Source organism: Panicum virgatum, chromosome 3N (genome assembly GCF_016808335.1).
Source record: "Panicum virgatum strain AP13 chromosome 3N, P.virgatum_v5, whole genome shotgun sequence".
Classification (NCBI taxonomy): domain Eukaryota; kingdom Viridiplantae; phylum Streptophyta; class Magnoliopsida; order Poales; family Poaceae; genus Panicum; species Panicum virgatum.
Window position 1 is genome coordinate 54,622,317 of NC_053147.1, and position 19,401 is coordinate 54,641,717.

Consider the following 19,401-nt stretch of genomic DNA (forward strand, 5'->3'; position numbering starts at 1 on the left):
GTTTCTGATCTAGATTCAGAGCACGCACTTGCTGAGCCTAACCCTCAGCCGGACGACTCTTCTTCCGGCAGTGCCTCTTCTGTGGGCAACCTCGACGACTTCTAGGCATCTTAGACTTGTCCTAGATAGTTGTGTTCTCTTGTTGTAGTATATGTATATAGGGAAGATGTTATTGTAAAATAGCCCTAGAGAGGAGTACCACTTGTTGTATTATATGTGGTAAGGGTGCGCGATGTTAGGATGTAACAAAAATGCTACTTTGAATGTAATATAAGTAGCAACTACCAGTTTGGAAATCAGGATCTTCCGGCTTACCAAATCTCTTTATTTGTGCATTTTCACGCCGTTTGATGAATACTAAAGATGTTGCAAAGTTTGTGGCATGTGTGCTCATCAATTGTTAGCCTGTTGAATCTGTGAGACTAAATTTTAGTCCAATCCCTTCTATGATCTCTGTTGTTTAGCAACATAGCACATAGCGATGAAGAGCGAATTGATAGACTATTTTCTTTACCCTTTTGCTCTCAGCATTGAGTCTCTATACGATGGAGCATGAAGATATCTAACAGCTGACTAGTTTTGATTTTGTGGGTTGCACAGTTATGTGTTGTGCATATTGTGCTACACCGCATTTAGTTAAATTTTGCTGATTTTGTTTTATCCAATGTATGATCATTGCACGTACCATTGATTCTGGAAGCGAGAAATATTTATCTAATGGATGTCTTCCATAATTACAGATGGTTGGTCATACTCGCGGAACACTTGATGGCTTCGGTTGTGAAGCTGGCAGTGGATCTCAGCAACCACCGCCACCCCCGTCGAATCTGGCCGAGTTAATGGCCATGCAAACAGAGTTGCTTCGCCAGCTAGTCCAAGGGCAACAAAATCAGCCACGCCAACAGTATGGAGGAAGGGAGGCACAACCAGCGGGTTACCAGGAATTCTTTGGTACCCAACCTCCACTTTTCAGCAAAGCTGATGACCCACTGGACGCCGATGCTTGGCTCCGTACAATCAATTCCAAGTTTGCTTTGTTAGCAGTACCGTGTGTTGATGCAAACAAGGCCCCCTTTGCCGCCCAACAGCTTCGTGGTCCTGCACGAATATGGTGGGATAATTATTGTTCAATGCAGCCTGCTGAACATATCATATCTTGGGAGGAATTCAGAACTGCCTTCAGATCACATCATATTCCTGAGGGACTAATTGAAAGAAAATTGAATGAGTTCTTGGCTCTAGATCAGGGAACCCGCACTGTTTTACAATATGCACAAACCTTCAATCATCTGTGCCAGTATGCGGGCCATCATGCTGATAATGATGCCAAGAAATGTGATCGTTTCTGTCGTGGCCTCAATACCAAGCTCAAGGAACGTTTAAACTTGGTTCAGCCCAATACCTATAATGAGCTGGTTAATATGGCCATTACACAAGAGGACTGTATTGCTGCACATCGTGCTGAGAAGAAGCGGAAGGCACCAACGGGACCCTCGAGTGCCCAGCCACCGAGGTATCGTCTGGTGCAAAACACTCCACCCAGACCTCCACCGAGAAATGCCCCAGTGGGCAGGCTTGTCTTTAGGCCGCCTCAGCAGCAAGGAGGATTCAGACCTCCAGTGCCGCAGCAACAGCAACAGCAACAGCAACAGCAACAGCAGCAGCAACAGCAGCAATTTGGTCCAAGGCCAAATGTCCCACAATTCAATAGTGGGAATGGTAATAATCGATGCTTCAACTGTGGCAGTACTTCTCACTTTGCCAAGAATTGTCCGCAGCCCAGAAGAAATAATCCAGGGCAAAACTCCAACCAGGACAACAACAAAGGCAAGGGCAAGAGGCAAATGGTGCAAGTCCGGCAAGGGCGAGTTAACTACACCACTCTTGCAGACCTTCCCGAGGGAGCACCAGTAATGACGGGTACTTTCTCTATCCACAATAAACCCACAGTCATATTATTTGATTCTGGTGCAACGCATAGTTTTATAAGTGCCAAATTTGGAGCAAGGGTAGGATTGGACTTTTGTCATACTAAAGGATCTTTTATGATAACAACTCCTGGTGGGAAGATAGCTTCCAATCAAATCACTAGACATGTGCCAATTAAGCTGGGTACTAAATTGATCAAGACAGATTTGATCTTAATGAATTTAGAAGGCATGGATGTTATTCTGGGCATGGATTGGATGACTAAACATAAAGTACTGTTAGATATCTCTTCCCGAGCTATTGAGATAGATTCACCACATCAAGGAGCCACCATACTCTATCTACCACAACGAGAGTGCTTTAACTCTTGTGCCTATGCAGCAAAAGAAATTAAACTTGAAGATATCCCTGTTGTGTGGGAGTATGCGGATGTATTTCCAGATGATTTGCCTGGAATGCCCCCTGATAGAGACATCGAGTTTGTTATCGAACTTCAACCCGGTACCGCCCCTATATCTAAGAGGTCGTACCGAATGCCTCCAAATGAGTTAGCAGAATTAAAAGTCCAACTCCAAGACCTTCTTGACAAAGGCTTTATACGTCCAAGTTCTTCACCCTGGGGATGTCCAGCCCTGTTTGTGAAGAAGAAAGACAATAGTTTGAGGCTATGTGTTGATTATCGACCACTCAATGCAGTCACTATTAAAAATAAGTATCCTCTTCCCCGCATTGATATTCTGTTTGATCAGTTAGCTGGAGCTAAGGTTTTCTCTAAGATTGATCTTCGTTCTGGCTACCATCAAATAAAGATCAGGCCTTGTGATATTCCAAAGACTGCTTTCTCTACCAGATATGGACTATATGAATATCTGGTTATGTCTTTTGGCCTTACCAACGCCCCAGCATATTTTATGTACTTGATGAATTCAGTCTTCATGCCGGAGCTGGATAAATTCGTCGTGGTATTCATTGACGATATTTTGATCTACTCCAAGAATGAAGAAGATCATGCTGAACATTTGCGTATCGTTCTTCAACGATTACGAGATCATCATCTTTATGCCAAAATCTCCAAGTGTGAATTTTGGTTAGACAGTGTGAAATTCTTAGGCCACACTATCTCCAGTGATGGTATATCTGTTGATCCAACTAAAGTGCAAGAAGTGATGGATTGGGAATCTCCTATTTCAGTTCATCAAATTCGCAGTTTTCTTGGTTTAGCTGGATATTATCGTCGGTTCATTACTGATTTCTCCAGAATAGCCAAGCCTATGACGGAGTTATTGAAGAAGGGAGTGAAGTTTGGTTGGAATGATAAGTGTGAAGAAGCTTTCCAAACCCTCAAAGCACGTTTAACTACTGCTCCAGTATTGGCTACACCGGACAGTACCAAACCTTTTGATGTCTATTGTGATGCTTCGGGTACGGGACTTGGTTGTGTGCTTATGCAGGATAATCGGGTTATTGCCTATGCATCAAGAGCTCTCCGGAATCATGAGAAGAATTATCCAACCCATGATCTGGAGTTAGCAGCTGTCATTCACGCTCTTAAGATTTGGAGACATCATCTTATGGGGACTCACTGTAATATTTACACTGACCATAAGAGCCTAAAATATATCTTCACTCAAGCTGATCTCAACATGAGACAGAGACGCTGGCTAGAGTTGATAAAGGATTATGATCTAGAAGTGCATTATCATCCAGGAAAGGCTAATGTGGTTGCGGATGCACTCAGCCGCAAGTCACAATGCCAGTGTCTATCTGTAGTACCATTCAATGAGACTCTATGCCAGGAAATGATGAAGTTAAACCTAGAAATGGTACCTCAAGGAAGTTTGAACCATATATCCCTTGAGCCTACACTTCATGATAGCATCATCATGGGTCAATTACATGATGAGGGTATCAAGATCATCAAGGAAAAGTTATCACAAGGAGAAACAAAGTATAAATGTTTCCGAGTGGATCATAGAGGAGTTCTATGGTTCGAATCTCGACTGGTTGTACCTAAGGATCATCAGCTTAGAAAGCAAATCCTTGATGAAGCACATCTATCGAAGTTTTCGATTCATCCCGGTGGTACCAAGATGTACCACGATCTCAAACAAAATTTCTGGTGGACTCGAATGAAAAGAGAGATCGCCAGATATGTTTCTGAGTGTGATGTCTGTCAAAGAGTTAAAGCTAGTCATTTGAAAGTAGCTGGTACTCTCCAACCTTTATCTATTCCATCCTGGAAATGGGAGGATATCAGTATGGATTTTATCATTGGTCTACCCACTACTCCTCATAAGCATGATTCTGTTTGGGTAATCATTGATAGACTCACCAAGACTGCTCATTTTATTCCAGTACACACCACTTATTCTGCCAAGAGGTACGCAGAGATTTATCGCGATCAGATTGTTCGTTTACATGGAATTCCAAAGACGATTATTTCTGATCGTGGGCCTCAATTTATTGCACGTTTCTGGGAGCAGATGCAAGAATCCCTTGGAACAAAATTGATTCGTAGTTCAGCTTATCATCCACAAACAGATGGGCAAACTGAACGCATCAATCAAATCCTTGAAGACATGTTGAGGGCATGTACTATTCAATATGGCAAGAACTGGGTTAAATGCCTAGCACTGGCAGAGTTTTCATATAATAACAGTTATCAATCCAGCTTGCAAATGGCACCATTTGAAGCATTATACGGTCGAAGGTGTCGAACTCTTTTGAATTGGTCACAAGCTGGAGAACGCAAAATTTTTGGGCCAGATTTAGTCTCTGAGGCAGAGGAGAAAGTCAAAGTTATCCAGACTAATCTTAAAGCAGCCCAATCAAGACAGAAAAGTTATGCAGATAAAAGAAGAGATCCTTTACAGTTCGCGGTAGGGAATTTCGTATATCTGCGAGTATCTCCTACTAAAGGTGTTCAACGCTTCGGAATCAAATGGAAATTAGCACCCCGATACATCGGACCATTTGAAATCATCGAAACTTGTGGACCCGTTGCCTACCGACTTCGTCTTCCATCTCAGTTAGCTACCATTCATGATGTTTTCCATGTATCACAACTCCGGAAGTGCACCAGGGTACCTACTGAGATCCTTGAACCACAGGATATCGAGATTGAATCCGATCTATCTTATAAGGAGTATCCAATCAAGATTCTTGATACAAAAGAAAGAAGTACCAGAAGGGAGAAAGTTAAAATGTACAAAATCCAATGGAATCGGCGTACTATAGAAGAAGCTACTTGGGAGACTGAAAATTTTCTCCAAAGAAACTTTCCCGACTTTCTTAGAATCAATCCAGGTACCAAGTCTTTGCATCCTTTTCTTCTTTTAATCTCGGGGCGAGATTCCTTTTAGGGGGGAAGGCAGTAACACCCCGAGTGTCTGCACAGTAATTAAATAGGTGTCTGCACAGTAATTAAATAGGTGGCTGCACAGTATTTGTGTATGTTTGCTATGCATCTTGTGCTTGAAATGCTTAAAAAGGATCTTTTTGTAATTATGAAAGGTTATATGTGTAATTATGATTTTATGCAAGGTCCTTTATATAGTTATTTATGAATATAACTTTTGTGGAGGGTGTTTTTGTAAAATTTCAGTGCATTTAATGCTTGGTAGCCATTTTTGCTTGTAAGTCTACTTTTGTTATGAAATTGCTTTGAAAAAGACAAATTTCCTAGAATTCAAATTCCTTTCTGTGTTTTTAATTTTAGCTCTTGTATCTTTGGTCAAATAAATTTTTACACAACATCAAAGTTGTAGATCTTGAAAAGTTGAATAACTTTCATGTGGGGCACTTTTCCATTTGAGCTTTGGTTTAAAAGTTATCGCTGGTTTACAGTTTAGTCCCTGGAACTTTTGGAAATTGCAAAATCGCCCTTATCCCCTTCTTCCCCCTCCCTGCTCTGTTCTGCGCCGCCGCCCACCGACAGCGCCGCCGCCGACGCCCTTCCCGGCCATTCCGGCCATTAATCCGCCGTGCGCTGGCACCCACGCGTCGCGGACGACCTCCTCCACCGCCCTCTAGCCTCGCGCTGGAGCTCCTCGGCCGTGCCACGCACCCCCGCCGCTTCCAGAACCACCCCGGCGGCCGCCACCGCGACGCCGCCGTGGAGAGCCCAAACCAGAGGCCCAGCTCTCGATCTTTCGCGCGCCTGAGCACTACAAGAACCCCAGGAGTCGATTTCACTCGCTCCTTTGCTCTCTCCTCGCTCCCACACCGCAGGACACCGCCGCCGCCCCGCTGGAACGCCGGCGAGCTCACCCCGCCGCGGAGCCGCCACAGCAGGCCCGCTCCACCCCTACAGCCCCCACCGTTAACCGCACCTCGCCCTCGCGCAACTCCCAGGCCATTTCCCCTCACCCGAACCCCACCGGAGTCACCCCGCCGCCGTGCTCCGAGCCCGCAAGCCGCCGCTCGCCGTTGACACCCCATCTCCGACCACCCTAGCCTCGATTCCAAGCACCCAGATGTGCGCCTTGAACCCGTGAAGCTCCCACACCCCTCTACCCTCGCCGCCGGTGAGCCCCTCGCCGGGAAACCGCCGGTCAAACCCGCGCTCCCCCTCTGACCCGACCCGAGGACCTCGGTGTTTGAATTTGAAAAACCCCAGGGGGTTATCTGCGTAGTCAGTGACTCATAGGAATAGTACCCGCAGGGACTTGTTTGTAATAGTTTGCTGTGATCTTTGAAATTCAATATCAATTCATAGAAAATTCGTAAATTAGCACATCTTGATGTTTTGGAATCCTCTTGAAGATCTCTATGCAGTAGAACCATAATATATTAGGCTTTAGTTGCAAGTTTTTGTTGTAGATTTTGATTTGTGCTACTAGGTATATAAATACTAGTTCTTTAATCTTTTTCTTATCTGATGCTTGAAAGCTGGTATTGCTATGAAATTTTTGTGGTAGTTTAATCTTGTTACACTAGATTTTCTATAAAAATTTAATGATCAGTTCTCTTGTGTAGCTATTTATTTGATTTAATCCTTGTTTAGTAGACTTTAATTATGGTAAATAGTTTCTGTTCTTGATAAATCCTGAAATTATTCCTGAGTGTACATCTGGAGTAACTTAGCTTGTCTAGGAAGTTTGAGCCTCAGTTCAAAGCTAGAACAGGAGTTAAAATTGAATCTTGCTAAACTGATGTCTGTTTTGTTTATTTTCTCAGAATTAATTCTGTGTACATAAAATCATGAAAAATTCACAGTAGCTAGAACATACATGTGTAGATCTCCTGTTAAATTTTGAGCTTCTGTTTTGCTCTAGTTTGACCTGTATAATTCAAGCTTGTGCTATGTGTTGCCTGCATGAATGATTTGTTGTGATTAAATGACTACATGTCTTGGCATGATCTTTACAGGGTTGATTGCTTTGTTCATGTTCTGTTTAGTGTAATTTTGGTAGAATTTATTACTATTTGTAATCTGAGTTGTTGATTTATTTGCAAACCATGACTTAATTGTATAGGAAATCACCCCCACTTGTTTAGGAAGTTAATCAACTTCTTTTGTGCTGTTGATCATGATGCCTTGTGTAGTTAAATTTGGTATTTAACTACTCTATAAACGATTGCCCAGGTGTGTATTTATAATGTTGTTCTTGCATTGCATATAGACACGACTGCCTTATCGGACGGGACGTACGAGCTGATCCCGGAGTCTGACGGAGGTGATCTCGAAGCTCAAGTAAACACTGCTGAACTAACTGAAGCCCCGGACCAAAGTTCGGAAGAGCCTAGAGCTGAAATAGTTAGCAACTACCGAGAAGGCAAGCCCTGGACATAACCTATACTTCAAATTATTATCACTACTATTATTTACTTGTGCATTTACAGTTCATAGGATTTAAATTGGAAATCTAGATGCATGATCCTAGGAACCTATGTACTGAACACTAGACCTGAGTTCGAATAATTGCTAAGCTTATAGGACCGGTAAAAGTCGAGTGATTGCCTGTCACTCGCGAGCTTTATAGGAATTGTCTGTTTACTTTCTGTTATCAATATAAGGACGACGGACGGGGTTGTAATCGATATCATGACCTTATGTGAGACCCCGTCTGTGTTGATAAACTTGCTAAGGTCGCGGTGTGTGGTAGTGCTGGTTAAGTTTTTGAACGTACTAGCCACATGCCGTAAATATGGTACGCGGCAAGCCTAGTAGCCGATTGGACCGGGGAGTGGATATACCTTTCACTCTCTCAGTAGGGATAGGTTTTATTTTATGTTGCGCAACACTACGACTTCAAGGGACAAGGTTCGGCCTTGGAGCCCTGTAGTCGGGGAGAGTGACCCTATCCACAAGCCGGAAAGAAAGGTCAACGGTTGTTTGGGAATGGCCCGACAGTGTTCCAGACGTGTGTGCTAGGTTATCCTTGCAAGGTTGAATTTCGATTCAGAATCGTCCGCCTCTCACGATGAAATGAGACTGCTTGATCTCTTTGCCACACAGAGTAAGAAGAGCAACAATATTTTAATCAATCTTGATGTTTGCTTAGATTTCTACCATGATTGGATAGTAGTTGTTTACATAGAATGGTTAATCAACTAGAATCTTGAAAGCTAAAACTTGAAAGTAAGGACATACTCTTTATTGCTTTTCAGCAAAAGGAAAACCAGAGCCTCACAAAACCATGCATAGTCTAGCTAAGGTGGGCTATTTATACCCGTTGACGGTTAAGTCTTGCTGAGTATTAGAATACTCAGCCTTGCTGTTGAAACCCTTTTTCAGGTATGAGTTTTGAGGATCAGATCGCTAGCTTGACCTATCCTTGCTCGTTGCCTCCTGGCTGGTCCGTAGAGCGGGATACGTCTTCGGCCGGCAATGACTTTGACGAGTGATACCATGCTTGGGCTAGCCTGGTATCCTTTGGCGACGTGTTATAGCCGTCGTGTTTTACCTTTCGCTTTCTAAACTCTAAACTTAAGTTATGGCTTGTATAACTGTTTTACGTAAGTTGGTTTTGTAATAATGTTTTGAACTGGTTTGTAATCATTACTATGCCTGTGTTGTAAAATTTTGGTTGTAATATCTCTGGACTCGCCTTCGTGCGGGGTATGCTTGTTCGATCCGAGAATCGGTGGTTGTATCGGGACGTTACCCGACAGACCAAAAATTGTTCCGTTTGAAGTGCGTTTGAGCAATGTTGCCTTTATGGTGATGGCCTATGCACTTGAGCCGGGATAATTTAGGCGGTTCTGCCACAATAGGGTTGCTTCCTCCTAGACTTCTTGGGCCTGCCTACCTTCTTCTCATATACAGGGGGTCCTACTTGTGGCCCATTCACATGCTCCCATTCCCTTTGATCTCTGCATGGCCATATGTTAAATTCATATGCTTTGTTGAAACTATCAACAGAATAGCATGCAGGAACAACAGATTCAGCAGGAATCCTCTCATGCCTTAAGGCAGCTATAACATGATTACAAGGGATCCCTGTCAAGTCCCACCTTCAATAGTCACAATGCTTGGTGGCCAACTCGACAATGTACTAATTATCTCTCTCATTCACTTGGAAAACACCATGGCCTGCTGGCAAAGCATAACACAAGTTGGCCCATTCAGATCTCCTTAGAATCTTCTTTCTAATCTTTGGGCCTTGGAACTTGTCCTCATTCTGCTTGTTCACAATTCTGGTCATGAGCTGACACTTGATCTTCTCAAACATGCTCAGTATTGGTAGCTCCCTTGCTTCTAGGATATATTTGTTGAACACCTCACGAGTGTTGTTTAGTAAGAGATCACACTTAGGGTACTCTGAGAAAAAAGCTTTTCACCCATGTGTTTGGAGGCATTTTCTCTAACCAATCATATGCATCTTTGTTCAGTGTCTTCATGTGCTCCATGTTGTTGTTCCATTCCATGACAGTAGTAGATCTTGCACAAATCCAGAGCTGATTCTTCAATATCTCACCTTTGAAATGCTGCTGAAAATTGGAGTACAAATGTCTCACACAGAACCTGTGTTCTGCATCTAGAAACACTTGTTCCACTGCTGGGATTAGACCATGTAAATATGATACAAATCAGTATAGCTATAAATTAAGCATGGTCCATGGATAAGTGTTCTGAATTAAACATGATACAAATCAGTACAGCTATAAATTAAGCAAGGATAAATCAGCACAAATATTGATATACTTACTTTTTGTTTGTCAGTCATTATGGTCCATGGATAAGTGTTCTGAATTCCAAGATCATCCTTTAGTGTGTTCAGGAACCATTTCCATGATTCCTTGCACTCCACCTCAACCACTGCTATTGCAATAGGATATATGCAGTCATTAGGATCTATCCCTACAGCAGTCAATAAAATGCCTCCAGTCTTGGTCTTCATGTGGCACCCATCTAAGCAAATGAATGGCCTATAAGCACTCAAGAAGCCTCTCTTGCAAGCATCCAATGAAAAAGTAGCAAGTGCTGAACACATTGTCAACTACTTCCAAATAGAATGATGTGCTAGGGTTGTTTTTTCTCAACTCCTTACCATAATCCCACAAATGGTTGTACTGTTCTTCCTCATCTCCATGAACCTTTTTTAGTGTAATCCTCCTAGCTCTTGCCAACTTGCTCCTAGAAGGGGTAAGGTTCCATTCCCTCTGCACAACCTTAGCAAAGTTGGACAAACTCAACTTGTCATCACTCCTGAAGACCTCAATGTACTTGTCTGCTAGCCATTTAGAAGTGCACCTCTTTAGAACCCACTCTTTCTGACAGTTGTCCTCACCCTGGTATGTTTTCACCAAGACGCCTTTAGCCCTACTATCATGTGAAGCATACAATTTCCATGGGCGTCCTTCAGCATAGTGGGCCCCAATCCTTGTTCTGTCATTCCTTGGCATCTTAATCTCAACCCTGTTCTTCAAACTGTACTCTGTAATTGTCTTTCTCAGAACCTCAACTGAAGGAAAAAACCATTCCAACTTTAAACACTAGATTGCTTAAATCCTCTGGCATGAATGACCTGAACCTCATCCTCACTTCTCCTTCACCATCAGAGTCTGGAAGGTCCAAGCACTCCTCATCTGTGGACAAATCATCACAATCTGCACTTCTCATCTTTTGACTACCAAGCTTCTGCCTTTTAGATGTACCTTCATGTGCCACTTCTTCATCCACATTGTCAGCAAATAAGTCATCATCCCCATCCTCCATGTCATACTCACTATCCACAAAGTCTGAATCTTCTGAATCATCAGATGTGCCATCATTCATACTCTCCATGTCTTGATCATTCACTCTGCTGGTGCTCTGAATATCACTATAAAACGCAGGCAGCTTCTCATTAACTTTCTTTGGCACATATTGCACTTTCTGTGGACTAAGAACCTTGGGCACCTCTGAAACTGGGTTCACTGTAATATCATCGAAGTCTAGGCCTGCAATATTGTCATCATGATCAAAATACACCACTAAGTTCTTCACTCTGTCAACCACTGACACCATCACACGCATGTCTGAATCAATACTAATGACCCTAAGTCCTTCTGCAAGTTCCTTCCCGGGTAACAACCAGTAAATCCTCAGCCTTTCAGTCTTGTCAAACCCAAGTTCCTCGACAAAATCATCAAACCACAATGGTGACCATGTGTCGGCATCACAGAAATCGTACCAAGAAACCTTGCCATCTATATAACTCCTTAGTTGCCCACTTCCAATAAAGAACCCTCCATGGTGAACCTCTACCGTGAACTCGTCAGAACCAGCACCTATAGTACAAGGTATGCCACAAGAATCAAAATTCAGAACCCCGACATTCCACCCTAAATCCAAAACTGATACTGTAACCCTAACAATCCATAAACAATCCACAAAATACTCTCTCTTTCCATACAAAACAAGGTCTAATCAAACAAATCCATCACCTAAACCTAGCAATCTCAAACATTGGGGCTAGAATCGACTCACCGTACTCGGGCGCAGGCTCCGCTTTTCCACGCAATCGAGGAGCCATCCTAGGCCTTTCGTTGCCACGACTGGGCTAGCTCTGCTCCCTTTCAATCTCCGAGGTGAACTTCAGCCGTCGCTTCTCTCCAACCCCCGACGATCGCCGGAGCCCTAATCGCCGCCCTTCCGCCTCGTCGACGACGACGGAAGACGAACGGGCGGGGTGGACGAATGCTAATTGAAACATCGAGGGAGGGCTCATTTGCATATATTCCCCGCTCCGTCAACTGTTGTGTCTAAGTAGGATCGACGTGGCGGGCCACGTAGGCAATCAGACCCGGTTAAAAAGGTTTTGGACCTCTAGTGACACACTTAATTAGATTAGGGGGCCGAATCTACATTTTCGGAGTTCGTAGACCTACTTGACACACCCTCATTAGTTTAAGGACCCTCAGTGCATTTTACTCCTCTCATAAACTCTAGAAATCCATCCATGTATCGATGACGATTTACACATTTATATGCCAAAAAATATCTGCACCTTACAAAATTTTTGTGCACATGTTTGCTTCCTATCAGGAAGTAATAAGGTCTGATGCAGGCGTCGAAGCTCACAAAAGGGTAATCATTCGCACATTGCTTCAAAAACCTCACAAAAAGGATTATTGCTCCCATAATCTTAACTCTAATGACAGCACAAACACACGTCGCGAAATCAATCCAACCGCAGCATGCAAGCTAGCTAGTATGCTACAATGAAAACAAAATCAGACAGGTACTCAGCTCTGCTCTTACAGAGCAAATAAAAACCACTGACCATGTACTACCACGACAAGATCCACTCAAAGGCGTAAAACACCATCAAGACCAACATCCATCATCTAAGGCAACTCAAGCAGATTATGCAAACGACTTGGCAAATCATTGGTGCAGAGAAAACAGGTACAGCTTTGATGACAACAGAAGTCGAAACGCAACTTGAATAAACATCTCAAAACATAGCAGCTAGGTATAGGCTAATAACACTGCAAGATAAAACGATAACCATCCGTGATGCCCAGTCAGCACAAGGGGCTGAGCATCAGGCCACACAGCTAAGAGCTCAAGATACCAACATGTTTATGACAACTAGATAATATTATATCAGGTAACGGCTACTGGTTCATCCTCACTCCTCATCCTCATCACCGCCGTCGCCGCCACCACCACTTGCCTTCTTCTGGTTCTTCCTCTTCACCCTGCCTGGGGGGCCTCCGCCGAACGGGCTTGACAGTGAAAAGTCAATGTGCTTCTCAGACTCCACCCTCACCATGAATGATGGGACATTGACAATTTGCCTGCCAACCCTGCAAGCAGGTTCCAAAGAACATAAATTCATCAATCGATTTTTTGCAATGTCTGGAGAACTGCATTCACAAATAACGAAAAATGTCTGGACTAGACATGTTGTGCAATTTTAATCAAATCATCAATTCAAATGTCAGGAATAGCTTAACAAAATTCCATTGCTGCACGGCATAACAATTAAGGACTATTAAAGACAAGGCAACACATCCAGGGCACAGCCAACCTATAATGTTGATAGATACACAGTAATTAAAATCCATCGGTATCTAGTATTCATACAAGCACATATGGAGGCAAGCAGGAATAAAAGATCAAAGGAGAGAAAGGGGCATGCAAGTTATAGCTTTTTGTTTTCAGTCAATAACCAATTAACCAAGAATCAAACTAGACACCAATTAACCTAGAATCAAACTAGGTGGTATGTTCACATTTCAAAAGTATGAAAACAGTCGATGGTACTCTCTACACCCTATTAAAACAAAAAAGGGGCTTCAGAGAATATTTATTGCATCAAAAGGGTTCTCAGAAGACCGTTGTGAGATTACTTGCATATTCTCATCATTAGACCCATGCTTAACAATGTCCAGCACCCAAAGTTCAGATCAACAAACCAGGACTTCGGACAACTTCATAACTAGAAGCCACAAAAGCATACCTGATGTGGCGTTGCTTGATCAAGACACGAGCATGGTGGATGGACTTGGCCATGCCAGCCTTGAAGACAAGAGTCTGAAGGCGCCTTGCCAGGAAGTTCTCAGCAGTGAGGGCAAGGACGTAATCAAGCTTGTTCTGACCCTCAGCAAGCAGCCCATAGCGGTTCATGCGGCGGAGCAGTGCCTCACCCTCAAAGATACGGCGGGGGTTCTTCTCATCAAGTGTGAGCAAGTGCCTTGCAGCATTACGGATCCTGCTCAGAGCATACTGGACCCTCCACAGCTCACGCTTGCACCTCAGCCCGTACTCACCGACGAGCTTCAGCTCAGCATCAAGACGCTCCTTCTCATAAGGACGCCTTGGCTTCTTGAATGTCTTACCATCTGCAAAAAGAAATGTTTAAATATATAATACCAAGCTGAGGATATTAATGGGACAGCATAGTAAATCTTATGGAGAAAAGACTCACATCAGCCCATAGCCTACTAGTATTGGACTATTGTAATAAACCCTATATACCAAGCATGGTAGGAAAAAAGCATATACAAGCAACATATGCAAACAGCAAGTTCCATGAACTAAACAAAAGTGCTCAATTATACCAATCAGATACAAAGCAGCAACTACAATCCAAATCAATTAGGCCAATGGTATCAGTCCCAAGTAGTCGGGTACACAAAACGCTTCCAAACTCCTAAACCTATTGGGCCAGAATACTATCATCTTTCAACGAATTTCCATATGGAGCACCTTGGAGAAAGCTTGCTGAACAACAAACTTTAAACTAAACTGTCACCCCATAAAACACAGCTATCCAAGAAAATCATTCACAAACGAGACTACACACCTTCTCAATAGCCCGAAGGCTAATTCCACCAAGCAACAAAGTCGACTACAGGCGCACCAGACTCAGACCAGAGATGGTTTGTAAAGCCAAAGATCACTTCGCACGAATCAGAACCAGATCAGCGCCCTACACCCACCAGATCGATAGACACGCTAAATCCTCTGACGAACTCACCCTACCCAACCGCGACCGCCTATCAGCCCTAGCAGCGAAGGAAGCACCGAGAGCACGCCACGCTAAGCCTACGCGCCCCCGCTCGCCGCCAGATCACGGCGTCCCCGCCGCAACGAGACGGAGGACTAGAGCAACCGGAACGGAGAGCAACGAGCAGAGAGGTGGGGGAGGAGGGGATCTCCGCCGCGGGCTTACAGTTGCGGTAGAAGCTGACGTGCACCATGGCTGGTGCTCCGCTCCCTTCCTCGCGCCCTGGCCGTCGCCTCCTCTTCTCCCTCCTCCGCCGCCGCCGCCGCCGTTCTGTGGTGGGAGTCGCTGGGAGTGGTGTGAGGTCGCGGAAGAGCTTTTTATAGGCGACCCCCAAAACCCTAGTGGGCCGAGCAAGCTACGTGACGCTATGGGCTCAATGGGCCGGGCCCGATTGGCAGCGCACGGCCTGCTGGATTCTGACTTGACGGCCTGGATGATGGTCCCTGCCGGCCTGGCGGCCTGCCCGTCGCTCGCTAATCTCGAGGCAAGACCGACTCGGTAATCAGGCAGGTCAGTGTCACTAGCTGCAAATGTCTGTTCCTCAAATTAAAAAAAAAGTCTCATGAACTTGTCGAGGTGTTATTTGCTCATCGTACTTGTAATTCCTGTACTCATGTTCACTCGCTGTAGTCTCTGTTGGGAACCGGATCGTACCATTGTTTAACTTGGTATACCCTCCACAGTTCTGATGAATGGAACACGAGCCTTAAGGTCATGAAAAAAAAACTTAAGTGTTTTGAGAGAGCAGGGTGCCAATTTCAGCAGAAAATATATCACAGAAGTCACAAAACTAGGTGTCCTTTGAAATTGATCAGAAAAATGCTATTTCGCTTTGCACAGTACACAATCTGTTTATCATCCGATCCGTACATGTATGCACATTCAGATTCAGTCATTTGACTAAACGGAAGCTGGACCATCCACCGGGGCGCTCCCCAATTCAGTACTCTTACGATAAATGCCATGACGAAGAAGAACAACAACAAAGTTCATTGTTACGGCCCTTTCGGTGGGAGCTGAATTGGTGGGAAAGTGGGCAATTGAAAAGGAAGGAGCATGGGGGCGACCATAGAGTTCGATGATAGCCCATTGGAAGCTCAAATTACCTTAAACTGCAAATCCCTGAACCCGTACTGCCTGGTGCTATCAAGATTCGTCAAGCATCATCATTGCGCCTATCCTTGATGCTGGAAGCCTCCATGTACCTCTGCTCTGCAGACACAGGAGTACAGGACCAACCGTTCGTGATCAGAGTTTCGGAGTGTGGATTAGAGAAGCTGTCACTAAGGTACTCAAACTGCCCTGGCACGGCATCAGGCGATGGAAATTCATTCAGATTGGGTGCTCAACAGATGGCAAAGGTATTTGATTGTCCATGCCACTGATGCCGATCATGTCAGAGGAGGTAGAGCTGATGCCAAATTTGGATTTCTATGCTGCATCTCCCCTTTGAATGCCACAAGTTCCTGCAAAGAGAAGAACAGATATGTAACTCCATATTTTGAAAATGACTGAAGAACCATGTTCTCAACACATTTTTGAATTTTGGCTTTTAAATTTCAATTGCAGCATTGCTTGCCACAGGAGACAACAACAGTCCATTGACAGTTCCTTCCCCAAACTGTAACATCTATTCCATATCCTTCCCCCTATGTGGTAACTGTTGATGACTAAGCATTGTTCAACCTGTTCGGCTGGACATGTTTGGCTGGGCTGGAGGAGGGGCTGGAGCAGCCAAAACAGCCAACCAGCTGCGGCGGGAGCGGACGGAGCGCTGGATTGAGCAGCAGCGAGTGGCTGGGCGTGGCCAGCTGTTCGGCTGGAGCAGCCAAAAGCGGCCCAGCCCAGCCACTTACGATCAACCGAACAGGCTGGTTGTTTTCAATCTAGTAACATCAAATTGTCAACCTATAAATGTTTTCATATATTGATAGTCAAGGTTAAAAAAATGTTTGACCGGCAGAAATCCTAAAATGGCATGTATTTGAACCACAGGGAATACTTTTTAAGAGCATTCTATTCCTGTTTTTTAAGCCCTCCACTTTTATTATCTCTCTTCATATATGCTTCTTTGATTCCCTATTCTTTAGCAAAATAACAAAGCTATTTTTTTAGCAAGATGCAAAGGAGCAATAAGGACTAGGATGTTCCAAAGGTAAAACAGCAAGAAAAATGTTCGAGGACACAAAAGGTAAAGGAAAGTTACCAGAAAACTCTGAAGTCTGAACATGTCCAGCCTCAAGAGACTGAACTCAAGCAACAAATCATGTTTCTTTTGCCAATTTTTCTTCTATATAGCTTCTCCATAGTTGTGTCAAGATCAAACCATAAATTTTAAGAACTGCATCAATCTTTTCTTAAGCAAAGATCCACAGCTCTTCATGTCATCTCTACTAGAGATTCAACAATATTCATCCGCGTGAGAGCAGTTAAGAATGAATGGAATCCTGCATCATGAAACATACACAACATAAATAGGTTCTGAATGTCTGCTATTCAATTTATCAATCTATCTACAATGTTTTAATGGCACGAGCAATAAAATCTTTTCTGCAGTGCAGCATTACTTCTGACAGTATTTATAATATTGTTTGTGTAAAAATAGGCAGTTCTGACATAAATTAGATCATAGTACCATACCTTGACTGGGGCTATGTCATTTTTGTGTTATGGATTCTGGGCAGTACATCTTTCACGTACACATCGCTGTGTATTCAATCATTGTGAAATGAAATAATCCTTGATATCACCCTAAAAAGCAACACAAACTTTAAGCCGGTTGAAGATACAGATGCTCAAGGATACTGTAAATCTCATCAGAATTAGGGTGGCTCAAGTCCCTCATTAAGAACTCATGAACAACTCTGTCCACTTCAACCCAGCTGCACCCTGCCGTTTTGTCAATACCCTTCCCTCTCATCGATTGCCTCACGGTTTCAACAAAGTCCCATTGCTGGCCACGAGCCAATGTGTTCGCAAGGAGTATATAGGTTCCAGGATTCCTTGGTTCAATTGTAATGAGTTCTCTCGCTGCGATCTTACCAACTTCTACTTGGCAATGTTTTCTACATGCATTGAGCAAGGCTCCCCAGATTCCTGCATGTGGTTTCATTGGCATTGTCTGCACCAAGAAGTATGCTTCTTCAATGAGCCCAGCTCGGCCATATAGATCCACCATGCAAGCATAGTGATCCAGGGATTGCTCAATTGCATAATTTGTCCTCATGGAGTCAAAGTAGTGCTTTCCATCATGAACAAGTCCGGCATGAGCACAAGCTGATAAGACGCCAAGAAAAGTAATGGAATCTGGATGTAACCCTTCCAAAACCATCTCATTGAAGAGATGAAGTGCCTCTCTGCCATGTCCATGGTGTGCAAGAGCAGTGATCATCACATTGTAAGACACTGTATCCTTAAGAGATGTCTCAACAAACAGCGAATGAGCTTGGCTGACGCTACCGCATTTGGCATACATGTCAACCAACGAATTCAGCACGTGGCAGTTCATTTCGATGTAGCCTTTTTTCAAAAACCCATGAACCTGTCTTGCAACTGACAAAGAACCAAGCTGCGCACAAGCGGACATCAGCACAGCCATAGTCGCAGCATCAGGTTGGAACCCTGCAAGGCGCATCCGATTGAACACCCGGACTGCATCAACCCACGAACCCTCCTCCGAGCAAGCAGAAATCATCATGTTCCAGCTATTCACACTCCTCTCCGGCATCTCTTCAAACAAACCCCTGGCGGCACCAGTCTCCCCCTGCCACAGGTAACCCGTCATCATCGTGTTCCAAGAGATCGGGTCCCTCTCTGCCATCCCGTCGAACACCTCCCAAGCAGCCGCCACGTCCCCAGCCCTGACGTAGCACGCCACCATGGTGTTCCCGACCACCACGTTCCTCGCAGGAATTTCGTCGAACACCCTCCTCGCATCCGCCACCTGACCAAGGTTCCCGTACATGTCAATCAACACGGCGCCCACGTGCGCGGAGCGTCCCAGCCCTGCCTTCCCCAAGAACCCGTGCACTTGGAGCCCTTCCAGGACGGCACGCAGTGCCGAGCAGCACCTGACCACGGAGCTCGCCGTGAAGGCGTTCGGGCGCGGGTCGCCGCGCCGGAGCATGAGACGGAACAGCGCGAGCGCGTCCACGGCCGCTGACGGCGAGGAGGACGACGCGTGCTTGGCGTAGGCGGCGATGGTGGCGGTCCAGAGGTAGACGTTCCCGGAGGCGGCGCGGACGGCGCTGTCGAAGACGGCGCGGGCGTGGCGCGGGGAAGGCGACGCGGCTATGAGAGCGACGGCGGCGCGGGCGGGGAGCGGGAGGCCCCGGAGGAGGAGCTGCGCCTGGAGCTGCCTCGCCGTCGCGGGGGTCGTCGCGCGGCGGGCGAGGCCGGCCACGAGCGTGGGGAGGACGCCGGCATGCAGACGGCCGCAAGGAGGTGGCAGCGCCGCGCCGCCGGCTGCGGCACCGTGGCGCATTGGTGCCTTGCGGGGCGCTGTACGATTCCTGTGAATTGTTCT

The 19,401-nt window shown here is 45.0% G+C and overlaps 2 protein-coding genes and 1 non-coding gene across 3 annotated transcripts; all 3 read right to left on the bottom strand.

The window, feature by feature from the left end:
- Positions 1-12,724: 12,724 nt before the first annotated feature.
- On the bottom strand, positions 12,725-15,177 carry LOC120666210 (40S ribosomal protein S9-2-like). The gene is made up of 3 exons (XM_039945995.1): positions 15,042-15,177; positions 13,827-14,208; positions 12,725-13,170 (listed from the first exon to the last, which is right to left on the bottom strand). The coding sequence occupies exons 1-3, from the start codon at positions 15,067-15,069 to the stop codon at positions 12,993-12,995; spliced, it is 588 nt and encodes a 195-aa protein (XP_039801929.1). The 5' UTR covers positions 15,070-15,177; the 3' UTR covers positions 12,725-12,992.
- LOC120668270 lies at positions 13,658-13,740 on the bottom strand. The gene has a single exon (XR_005672365.1). It is a non-coding gene; the product is annotated as a small nucleolar RNA Z161/Z228 (small nucleolar RNA).
- Positions 15,178-15,647: 470 nt separating the features above from the next.
- LOC120666209 (pentatricopeptide repeat-containing protein At3g29230-like) lies at positions 15,648-19,397 on the bottom strand. The gene is made up of 3 exons (XM_039945994.1): positions 17,517-19,397; positions 17,083-17,323; positions 15,648-16,342 (listed from the first exon to the last, which is right to left on the bottom strand). The coding sequence occupies exon 1, from the start codon at positions 19,357-19,359 to the stop codon at positions 17,647-17,649; it is 1,713 nt and encodes a 570-aa protein (XP_039801928.1). The 5' UTR covers positions 19,360-19,397; the 3' UTR covers positions 15,648-16,342; positions 17,083-17,323; positions 17,517-17,646.
- Between the last annotated feature and the right edge of the window lie 4 nt (positions 19,398-19,401).

Bases quoted from the DNA above. Each gene is read 5' to 3' on its own strand.
- LOC120666210 (XM_039945995.1), bottom strand. From the start codon at position 15,069: ATGGTGCACGTCAGCTTCTACCGCAACT. The intron at 14,209-15,041 runs GTAAGCCCGCGG...TTCTTTTTGCAG, and splicing joins CGTCAGCTTCTACCGCAACT to ATGGTAAGACATTCAAGAAG. The intron at 13,171-13,826 runs GTATGCTTTTGT...ACCTGCTTGCAG, and splicing joins ATCAAGCAACGCCACATCAG to GGTTGGCAGGCAAATTGTCA.
- LOC120666209 (XM_039945994.1), bottom strand. From the start codon at position 19,359: ATGCGCCACGGTGCCGCAGCCGGCGGCGCGGCGCTGCCACCTCCTTGC.